The following is an 11,693-nucleotide window of genomic DNA, read 5'->3' on the forward strand; positions in this document are numbered from 1 at the left end:
TCTTCATGGAAGAAGCCTGGTCTTTCCATGGTCATTTTCCTCACTAGCTAGGTGGGTGCTCAAATATTTGCTGAATAAATTAAAGACATTGTTCTCACCCGGCCAGTGTGGCTCAGTGATTGAGTGTCAGCCTATGAACCAGGAGGTCGCGGTTCAATTCCCGGTCAGGGCATATGCCCAGGTTTTGGGCTCAATCCCCAGTGTGGGGAAAGCAGGAGGCAGCCCATCAATAATGATTCTCTCTCATCATTGATGCTTTTCTATCTCTCTCTCTTCCCCTCTCCCTTCCTCTCTGAAATCATATATAAAAAGACGTTGTTTTTTCCTCATGAACACTTAAGTTTTGATTTTCCTTTAAGAAAAATAAAATTTCAAACTGGAATCAGTTGGTGCATCTTTAACCATGTTTGTTTCTTTGTCAACATCACGACTTCAAAGACTGAGTACAAACGCAGTTTGGGGATGGTTCCCGCCCCGCCTCCTCCTCCTGCCTGGGCGCCAGGTCCCCCGGAGGGAGGCCATGCTCACCTGTCCTGATGGCCTCCTCCAGGGTGTTGTTCCTCTCTCCCTGCAGAAGCTGGTGGTAGTAGCCAGGGTTCCTCTCCATCTGGGCCTGGGCTCCGCTCACCCCCATCCAGACGCGGGCCCTGTGCTCGAGGGGAACCCCTTTCCGGATATAGCGCTTCACTGAAACCGAGAGGAGGGACCGTGTTAGAAGGACAGACAGACGTGGCCCAAGGTCAGAACCCCCTAGAGGGCCCTTTGAGCAAATGGCACTCATTTCAGTGCCTTTAGCTCACCAGCTGTCTCCTTCAATCAAACATGAAAAAGATGCAAAACTCCATACATCACCCCTGAAACTGGTACATACAGTCATTCTAGGTTCCTGCTCTCTCCCAAACTGAGCCCAACCAAGTGGGAGGCTGCGATAACCCCATATACTTCTTCTTCACTGTCCAGACAGGGGCTTCAAAGTCCATCCACTGGTCCTCCCTCACCTCCTGCCACACACACTGTGCCAGACTCCAAAGATGTAGAGACGGGTTAGCCACAGGCCCAGCCTCGACCCCCTGCTCAGCAACGTGGACCAGACATAGTCACTGCGACCCAGGCACTGCAGCGGGGAGGAAATGTCAGGAAAACTGAAGGGACAGAAGCCACACCAAGTGAAGGGACATGAGATAGGAAGAGACTCTGTGCTGGTCCTGGGAGCTACAAGCAGAGCCTCGCGGGCTGGAGGGTCAGCTGTGGGCTGGGACAGACCCTGAGGCCCTCGTGCACCAGGCTCAGATGCACTGTCCTCCCCTGGAGGTGATGGTGCAGGAGTAGGGACCGAGGTCACACAGGTGTTCCAGAAAGTCCTCTGGAGGCAGAGACCAGTGAGAGGACAAACTGAAAACAGGAGACAGCAGGTCTGGAGCAGTGAATTTGTGCGCAGCACCTGGCTGGGAGCGGCGGGCTGCGGCTGCAGATGCCCTTGCCTTGTTTTGCAGCTAATCTCTCTAAATTGAGAACTACAGCATTTGGGAGGAATATTTTTTTTATTGAAAACGAATATGTGAAAAGGTAATCCGTAGTTTTCTAATGACTGTAGAAACATATAGGAAAATAAGCCAAAAAACATGAGTGACTTCAATAATCAATATTCACTGCCCAGCCGATGTGACTCAATGGTTGAGCATCAAACAATGAACCAGGAGGTCACAGTTAGATTCCTGGTCAGGGCACAGGCCTGTGTTGCAAGCTTGATCTCCAGTGGGGGCATGCAGGAGGCAGCCAATCAATGATTCCCTCTCATCATTGCTGTTTCTACCTCTCTCTCCCTCTCCCTTCCTCTCCAAAATCAATAACAATATATTGTTTTTAAGAAGAAAAGAACAAAATTAGAAACAGACCCACATAAATAGAACCAATTGCTTTTTGACAAAGTTGCAAAGGCACTTCAATGCAGATACAGAATAGTCTTTCCTACAATAAATGTCCAAAATAAAAAAAAATCCCAAAATATTAAGTGCTGGCAAGAATGTGACACAGTAGGAAATCTCATCCATTGATGGTAGGAAAGCAAAATTGTACAGCCACTTTGAAGAGACAGTTTGAAATTTCTTATGAATTAAACATACCGTTACCATATGACTAGGTATTTCCCCCAAGAGAAATGAAAGTTTAATTTCATGCAAAACACTGTAAGTGAATATTTATAAATTGATTTTTTACAGAGAGGAAGAGAGAGGGATAGAGTTAGAAACATCGATGAGAGAGAAACATCGATCAGCTGCCTCTTGCACAATCCCCACCGGGGATATGCCAGTAACCAAGGCACATGCCCTTGACCGGAATCGAACCTGGGACCCTTCAGTCTGCAGGCCGATGCTCTATTCACCGAGCCAAACCGGTTTCGGCTCAAACACATTATGTTAACTGAAAGAAGCTAGATTCAAAAGGCCACAAGGTGCATGATCCCACTTATAGCGCATTTCCTGATGGCTGAAGAGATCAGTGGTTGTCCTGAGGTGGGGGCGGGGACTGCCCACAAACAGGCAGCAAAAGACAATTCTGAAGGTGATGGACTACTTTGACTCTTGCCTGTGGTGAGGTTATGTGACTCTATAGGTTTGTCTAAATTCATAGAACTATCTAACCTAATAATAGAGTAATACGCAAATTAACCATCACTCCACCACACAAGCCACACCCACCAGCCAATCAGAGTGAGTATGCAAATTAACCCAACAAGGATGGTGGTTAATCTGCATACATGGAGGGAGGGAGGAGTGAAGGCTGAAGACAGCATAGAAGGAAGAGGGAGGGAAAGTGGAAAGCAAGGCGACTGCAGCTGCTGGAGGGAAAGCACTGGCAGCATACGCAGGGCAGGGCAGGGCAGGGCAGGGCAGGGTGAGGTGTGCAGCAGCTGCAGAGACAATGGCGGTAGTGGCGGATGGGGCAGGCAGGAGAGGTGGCGATGGCAGGAGGGAAGCCTGCCAGAAGTCTTGCAGGAATATTCCTTCAACAGGTGCTTAGTGTACCAATAAGAGTGAATTTCACTACAAATTCTAAAAAGTAATTTAAGAAGGGGCAATGGGGGGAGACGACATGTGTAATACTTTCAACAATAAAGATTTAAATAGCAAAAAAAGAAAAGCAATTTAGAAAGGGCAAGTACAAAATGGCTAACCCCTTCTCTATGGAGTTACACACTGGCTCTCCTGTGACTTGCTAGCCTCAAACCTTGAGCAGGTCTCAGCTTTCTCATCTATAAAATATAAGTCAAGCACTCAGCCTCGTACCTGAAATACAGTCAGAGCTCAAGTTGGAGAACACATGTCTTTGCTACTTTTTGATGTTTGCTATCTGAACTTACAATGTGTCTTCAGGAAAGAATGAAAATAGTTTCCTTGCCTTCAGAAACCCTTTCCCAAGGGCAGGGCTCTCCCACAGGTCAGCGTGCACAGTTGCAGGAGAATAAAATATAAAGGAAAAACAGTAGGGAAAAGAAGAAGCCAGACCCCAGAGAATGAACGTCCAATTGTCTGCCCCAACAAAGTTAAGCAAATCTCCAGTTTTGGGTATTTGTCTTTGAAAATGTGCCTTTGTAATTTATTTCTAATTTATATGGTGCCGATTTTCTAAGCCACTGGGAAGAAGATCCAGAAGAAGCCAGTGGCCAGGAGGCTTTTCGGCTTGTGGAGTCCCTTCACATCAAAATGGGACGTGAATGGGAGTAAGGATAGGAGCTAGGTCGAGACAGGGCTAAGCTTGTTGAGCTCGGTCTTCAAGGTTGTGGGAGGAAGAGTAAGCTGTTTTAAGGGCCCTAGTGGATATTTGCTGTAGGCAAAGAAAAAGAAAAATATTCATCATATCCACAAGTAGCATAATCAAGCAGCCTAAGTTATCTGAACATAGGCTGAATGTCAAGATTTATAGATACTTGTGTCACTGAAGATTTTAAGATAGGCAATACAGATGAAAATCCTCCCCTGAAGAGACAAAAATATATAGAACAACAACAAAGGCAAGATAAGATGGAAAACAAACAAACAAACACAGGATCAAAGGGAGATTTCAAGGTGTGCTAGCTGATATTCAAGGATGAGGCTCCAAGACCGAGGTTCTTGGTCACTGCAGGACCAACATCCCTTCCATGTCATCTCTTCCTTGAGACGTCACGTACCTGACGACACGGCAGTCAGCCTAGGATGCGTGGCAGGAGAACACTGGGTTCCCAATTCTGGAATAACTTGTCCAGCTGTGTTTATGCCTGACAGCCCATGCTCTCACTGCTTCCTTGTCACACCCGGAAACTGCACCAAGCTCCAGTGGCAACATCCTGGATCACAGACCCGTGTGAGGCCACACCTCGCGCTCTCGCTGAACTAATCTGTGCATTCCCTGAAACCACATCAGGCCACTAGGCTCTCCCGTTCACCTTGACACTGAATCCCATCCCCTCGGCTGAGGGCTCATCAGGAATCAAACATATTTGTACCTAAACCTGTTATCCAAGCCTGCTAGCTTTCTGTAAAGGCACTTGTCACCATAATCACACACTTTTACTGATCTTAGAAATATTAGAGCAAGCAAGCAAGAATTATTTCAGTAAAAACCAAGCTAAATTTTTAGAAAGAGTTGAAAGAGACAGGTACCCAAAGCAAAAGCAAAAGTGAATCTTTGAATCCAGTTTAAGATAACTGTAGGATGGGGAAAAGAATCAGTATCTGGGAGGAGTCTGTATTCAGGTCGCTTCAATTCCTGCTCTACGTGGAAAAAACACGCACCACACAACAACCAAAAAAAACCCCAATACTGGAAAATAGAGACAATGAATTGAGAGTGTGATACAAAATTTAAATTAGTGGACCCACCCTATTCGAAGGACAGGAGATGATAGGACAGAATCTGGTGACAAACATCAGCTTGCTGTGATTCTCTGCTTTAACTGGCCTCTGGCTTAGTAGCCCAGAGTTAACCATGTTGGACAGGAAGCTTTCTCCTGTAATAAAAGCAAACTGCAGCCCCATGGGTGTGGCTGCTGCATTTATACACATGTGTGCACGCACACCCTCCTGTGTGTACACATCCTGCTCCTGGAGGAGACGAAAGGACAGTCACCATGATCAGTCACTTTTACTGGAGACCGGAGCCTGGGGCAGGAGAGAAGCTTAGTATCACTTTTCATCTTTTAGTATGGTGAAGACAATTGATCATGCACGTAAATTGTCTATTTTTGAATACTTGTAGGTAACTTTTTAAAACAAAAAGACTATTCAACTTTTAAAAATAAATCAAAAGGAAAAATTAAAGGCAGTCCTGGCCAGTGTAGCTCAGTGGAAGAGTGTCAGCCTTCTCACCGAAAGGTTGGGGGTTTGATTCCCAGTCAGGGGTTAAGGGCATGTACGGGGGTCGCAGGTGTGTTTCCTAGGGCGCATTCGAGAGACAAACCAATGGATGTGCCTCTCACATTGATCTCCCTCTCGTTCTCGCTCGCTCTCGCTCTCCTTCCATTCTCTCTAAAAACCAATGGGAAAAATATCCTCAGTTGAGCAATTTTTTAAAAAAATCAAAGGCAGATGTGCTGCTGGAAACACATTAACACACAGGGCCCATGCAGGGATGACATGTTTCATGTAGGATGGTACATGGCACCTTGGAGATTATTAGCTTTCTGTAAAGCAGCTAAGGACCAACTTTAAGGTCCCTTCCAGCTAGTTTTATGAAATGATAGTTTCCCTGAGTTGTTGTTGTTGTTGTTTTAATCCTCACCTGAGAACATGCTTAGAGAGCGGAGGGAGGGAGAGAGGGAGAGAACCATGGATGTGACAGAGAAACAGAAATCGGTTGCCTTCCATTTTGAACTCCAGGTTCTTCAGGGACTCACAGCTTCAGCACACTGGTCGTGAGAAGAAGGAGGTGGAGGAGGCCTAGGACCCAACGCTCTTGCTGTGCAGGGTGTGTCTGAGGCGCCTGGAGCCCCAACAGCCCGAGATTGGCATCTCCGTGCCTCCCGGTTCCTCTCTGCTCACAGCCTCCCTGCAGCCTAACCCTCGTGAACCCTCCAGCCTGGGGAGCAGGCCTCTCAGGTCCTGCCGCCCAGGTCCCCGCGCTCAGGATGGTGAGTCCCTCCTGGTGACACATGGGTGATGGGGAAGAGGGTAAAAGGCAGCAGAGCCACCTTGTAAGGAGGTGATGGTGGGACTGAGCAGGGAGGATTGAAAAACCCAGGCCTGTTTTGGGTGTAAAGGCAACAAAAAGATGAGCTGTGGTTTTGCATGAGGAGTTTTACTTTCACTCTGATAAAGCTGGGGCCATAGATGGTTGTGTAAAAAAGCAGGGACATTTTCTGAGGCAGGATTTTAACTTTTCTTAACATTGCTCAGAAGAAGAACACACTAGAAGATAGGACAGCACTTGTGAACACACTTTTAAGTTTAATCTACCTGAACATGTATCCTGACCAGGATTCGATCACTGGCCTGCAGGATCATGGGTTAACAGTAAACTACTGACCCACACCAGCAGTTCTCTCCTAAGATTGGACCTGTAACCAGAATAGCAATGAGCAGTGGCAGCTCATCCTGGGCTACCCCCCTGAATCTGCACTCAAGACATTTTCTCTGAATGCCCAGTGAGCTAACAGCAGCCTCCCTGTGGCTCATTTATTTCCCACAATGTTTCTAGAGAGCTGTTAACAAAAAAAACAAACAAAAAACCATTGAAAAAAAGAAAAAAAAGGAAAAAGAAATTGGTTGCCTTCCATATGTGCCCCAACCAGAGATTGAACCCGAAACTCAGGTATGACTAGAAATCAAACCAGCAGCCTTTTAGAGCACAGGATGATGCAAATAAATAAATACATAAATAAATAAATACATAAATAAATAAATAAAATAATAAATAAATAAAAATGAGCCATTCTGGCTGAGCTACCTGAGTTTTCACTAAGCACCCCCATCAGTAATAGCCTGGAGGAGGGAGGGCTGTCCCAGGTGTAGGGACAAGGTCCCTACCCCTACCCCTACCCTACGGGACAAGTTCCCAGACCCACCTGCTACACCCAGCCCTCTGTCAACTCCACAAATATATTCCAGGCACCTACTGGGTGCTGGGCCCACTTTGGGCAGATGCACTAACTGCTTTAAAAGCAAAAATTGATCGCTCCATCCCCTTGCTCATAATTCCTTTTACAGTTGGCTTCTGTCTGCCAGGTTCAGGTGCTGTGTGGCTACATGCAGGGTCCCCTGGCTCCATCTCTGGCCCTTGCTAAGTGTACCCCTAATACTCTAGTCACAAGTCCCTTGCCTCTGACCTCTGTCCTCAGCCTTAATTGTCATCAATGTCCTATTTCAGGAAACCCCGACACACCTCTGTGCACCATTTATCTGACTTCTTGTAACTCCTACCAAGGGGCACACTCCCACCAATACCCTTCCACCTGCCCAGCAGTTACCACCTAAACACGTCATTCATTCATTCACTCATTCATTCATTCATTCATTAAAACACTGAAGCAATTACCCTGACCAATCCCTGCCAGCAGAGAGGGATCTTTGAGTCCAGCAAGGGAAACAAATAATAAGATAACTAAGATCTGCACTGCATTAGACGGCGAGGACAAAAGGAGCAGGAAAGGGGTGAAAAGTGGTATGCGTGGTGTGATGAGGGAGTGCCATTCCAGACGGGAGCTCTGGAAGGTTTCATGGAGGTGGCATTCAGGGCAGCGCCTGAAAAAGATGGGAGGGGCTGGGGACGACCCTGAGGAGAGGCAGGTGCTAGCCAGGGGTGCGCAGGAGGAACAGAGAGGAGGACTCAGGGAGGAGGCCCCGGACTAGAGAGAGGAAGGGAAGGGGCTGGGGCAGCACAGCTGAGGAGAGGTCCAGGAAGGCAGGCAGGGAGGGCTTGGTCACAAGCATGGACAAGTGGAGAGCCCTGGCCAATCTCATTTTGAGAAGCAGAAAGCCAATTTTCTTCTGGAAAGAAAGAAAGAACACCCTGTACCTTAAAAGTGCAACTTCTAGCTGAATTCAAAGCTTTGAACCTCCACGTGAAGCCTCCGTGGGGCACACACCTGCCTTGCCACTTCCCAATCTCTGGATCCCCGGGAAAGACGCCAGACTCCAGGCAGCCGGCCTCCCTGGAGTAGAGGTGTCTAAGGAATCGCGAACCCCTCTTCCCCCCGGAGCATCTATCAGCCAGTGACCTGTTTGTGGAGTGTGTGTGGACCAAGTTCCAAACTCACCTCTCATACTTTTCTGGACACTGCCGCTTCCCTTTAGAAGTTTGGACCATTTGATCGCTCTTTTAGTGAGGATCACCAGGTAGGTGGAAAAGAATTCCTCATAAGCTGCATAATCAAAATCTTCGGGCCTTTCAAACCCGTACGGGTCAATCCTGCAGTACAAAAAGAAACACCGTGGAGCCCTGAATCAAGCTCCCCACGCACGTGGGACCGGTGGCACAGGGCGCCGGGCCCTGCCCAGGGTCCGGTCCCGGGGTCCCACCCCCGCCCGCGGGCCCTGGCGTGGAGGGCGGGCAGTCAGGCGCCGTGACCGACCCGCGGGGGGAGGGGGGCGCGCCCCGGACCCCCCCCATTCCCCCCCTCCCGGTGCAGAAAGGGGTCTCCGGCGGAGAGAAGCAAGAAGACGCTCCTGCCGAGGGACGCGCCAGGGCCAGCTCCCCCGCCGCCGTCCCGTCCCACTCCCCGCACCCCCATATCCCGCCACGTCCCATTCCAGCACCTCCAAACCCCGCACCGCCACCCTCGCACCCCCGGGCTGGGCGGGGGGCACCCCGGCCCTGCGCGCCCACCTGGGGACCCGCTCCCGCGCCGCCCGCTCGCGCTCCGAGGGCTCCATGCGGAGGAGGCTGGCGGCCGCCCGGAGCCGCCAGGCCGCGGCGGGTGGGGGTGCCCGGTCCGCCTCCCGGGGCTCGGGGCGATCGGAGCGCTGCCGCCGCCGCGGGCGCAGGGGGCGGTGAGGGGGGCCGGCGGCGGGGGGCGGTGCAGGGTGGGGGAGGGGAGAGGCGGTGCAGGGGGCGGGGCCAGAGGAGGGGGAGGAGGGGAGGGGAGGGTGGTGCTGCAAAGCGGGGGAGAGATAGTGCGGGGGTGACGGGGGACGGTGAGCGGCGTGGGAATGAGGCGGGGGCCCGGGAAAAGGGAGCGGAGGGGCGGGTGGGGCCTCAGAGCGCGCGGAGAGGGCGGCGCCGGGGTTGCACCTGCTCCCGCGGCCCCTGCGGAGGGCGGAGGGCGCAACGTAGTCCGAGGCCACTGGTGCCAGGAGCGTGGGAGGGGGTGGCCCTGCCCACGACTCCCTCCCGGCCTCAGGGAGGAGGCCTGGGAGCCAGGGAACCGGGACCGGGTGCTGGAGGGGATGGGGTGGAAATGGGAGTGGGCGGGGGTAAACCGGTGATCGGGGTGGGGGTGCAGGAACCGGATGAGGAGACCGGAGGAGCGAGATAGGGGGCGACCTGGCGGGCAAGATGCGGGTGGTGCTGGGCGGGATGGGGGCGGTGCAGGGCGGGATGGGGGCAGGCGCGAGCCTCAGGCTACGGAATGGGGAACGAGGGGGGGGGGGGGGGGGGGTCGAGTCAAGGCTGGAGAAGATCATTCAGGTTGGATTCTTCCGAGATCCCTTCAAGCCTCAGTGCCCAGCAGTTCCAAAGGCCAGAGTTCTGACTTGGGAGACCTTTTTTATTTGCTTTATGCAGAAAAAGCAAGTCTTTTTTCTTTCTTTCTTTTTTTAATTTGATCTCCACCACCTACAGCTCAGACCTGAGAACCTGCCCTGTTCCTTCCTGCCTCCCTTCTCCACCCAAGCCCAGCTGCAGCGAGCTGGGCCCAGGAAAATGCCAGGAGATGAGGTGTCAGAACGGACTGGCCTTGGCGGTTACAGCCCAGCAGTTGGAGGGCTGGGCCGCGCCCTGCGGGATTGCCATCTGGGGTGACTGGGAGTGAACAGCTCAGGCGTCTGCACCACTCCCCAGGCCTCCCTGATGCTGTGTCCAGAATCTTGGGAGCATGAGTCAACTCCCAGGACTCTCCCAAAACGAACAGCAATCTGATCACGCAGCTTCATTTGCCTTTCACTGCTGAAGGAAAGCACCACCAAACAAAAACAGTGGATCAGCCGCTCCTGGCTGGAGATCCAGGGCTGCCCTGCTTCTGAATTGCATCCCTGCTGGTCCGGCTCACAGTAGCACTGAGGTTGCAGCATTATGGCAGGCAAACTAGGCCTGCACTGCTTTCCCCAGCTGGAGGCCCCGGAAAATTTGCCTGAACCGTGTGTTTTGAATTTTGCATCGGAAATGTGGTGAGATAAAAGGAAATTTAAAATGCTTTGAGATTTAAGGTACCTTTGTAGCCTTAGTACTCCACATCCCCAAAGTCCTTTTTAAAAAAAATAGTGGTCTCAAGCTGAAACCGGTTTGGCTCAGTGGATAGAGCATCGGCCTGAGGACTGAAGGGTCCCAGGTTCGATTCCGGTCAAGGGCATGTACCTTGGTTGTGGAAACATTCCCTGTTGGGGGTGTGCAGGAGGCAGCTGATCGATGTTTCTGGCTCTCTATCCTTCTTCCTTCCTCTCTGTAAAAAATCAATGGGGGAAATATATATATATATATATATATATATATATATATATATATATATATATATATATATTTTTTTTTTTTTTTTTTTTTTTTTAATAGTGGTCTCAGAACAGTAAGCAATCAGGCAGATCGGGAAGACAGCTTCTCTGCAAATGTTCCCTGACCACCTTCCTGTGCCCAAGGAACCCCCTTCACCATGGCCAGCCCACCTTTGAGGAAAAGTCTTTCTAGAACTCCACATGCTCTTTCTGCAGAAAAGTACCCATAAGCCACTGCCATGTGCGGTAGAAATAACATCCCCAGCTTTCCACTGCCAGGGCTTCTGTGAACCAGGCTGGGAATTTTACTCTGGTTGTTGGGGGCTGTTCTGTTCGAGGGCTGAACAGGAGCCTGGGAAGTAATCTGTGGAACACAACATATGCCTCTAAATTGGGGACATCAGTCTATCCATTGTTAAGCCTCCCCAAATCCTGCAAGACTATAGGAAAGTCAGTGCTTGAGTAAGCATAACCCCAAATGCCAGTTCTGCCAACCCTCCCAGTGTGCTGGTTCTGGGAAAATTCTCCAGGCTTTCAGCTCCATTCACAGCGTTTCGCTTTTGAAAGACAAAGTATCGCTTCCTTCCAAGACCTCTTATCCGCGCTCTGACCTCCTTGGCACATGTCCAACAATGGTCCTTTCTTCCCCATGCCCAAGTACAACAGATAGGGTGACTTATCCTTACACAATCATGAGGGGGGATCCCCTCGGCCCACACTACTTTACCTTTGTTGGGTCTTACAAAACAGAACAGAGCCGAAACCGGTTTGGCTCAGTGGAAAGAGCGTCGGCCTGCAGACTGAAAGGTCCCAGGTTCGATTCTGTTCAAGGGCATGTACCTTGGTTGTGGGCACATCCCCAGTAGGGGGTGTGCAAGCCGCAGCTGATCCATTATTCTCTCTCATCGATGTTTCTAATTCTCTATCCCTCTCTCTTCCTCTCTATAAAAAAAAAAATCAACAAAATATATTAAAAAAAAAAAAAAGCAAAAACAGAACAGGCACACAGCGACCTCCCCCTGTTCCCCACCCTACAGTGTTTGCCCTGTTCCCTTCCTGTCATTCTGCTACGGG

At 50.4% G+C, this 11,693-nt stretch overlaps 1 protein-coding gene across 2 annotated transcripts in view; it reads right to left on the reverse strand.

The window, feature by feature from the left end:
- The window catches only part of GRTP1 (growth hormone regulated TBC protein 1), a 33,230-nt gene extending 24,259 nt beyond the window's left edge, over window positions 1–8,971 (reverse strand). Inside the window, exons 1-3 of one of the 2 annotated variants that reach the window (XM_045588809.1) lie at window positions 8,803–8,971; window positions 8,234–8,385; window positions 529–687 (exon numbers count right to left, since the gene is read on the reverse strand). In XM_045588809.1, the coding sequence (XP_045444765.1) occupies window positions 529–687; window positions 8,234–8,385; window positions 8,803–8,849 (358 nt within the window). In that variant the 5' untranslated portion in view covers window positions 8,850–8,971. The remainder of the gene's footprint in view (window positions 1–528; window positions 688–8,233; window positions 8,386–8,802) is intronic. The other variant, XM_036457337.2, reaches the window with a different exon arrangement.
- Between the last annotated feature and the right edge of the window lie 2,722 nt (window positions 8,972–11,693).

The sequence above is a fragment of the Pipistrellus kuhlii genome, unplaced genomic scaffold, assembly GCF_014108245.1.
Source record: "Pipistrellus kuhlii isolate mPipKuh1 unplaced genomic scaffold, mPipKuh1.p scaffold_m20_p_3, whole genome shotgun sequence".
Classification (NCBI taxonomy): domain Eukaryota; kingdom Metazoa; phylum Chordata; class Mammalia; order Chiroptera; family Vespertilionidae; genus Pipistrellus; species Pipistrellus kuhlii.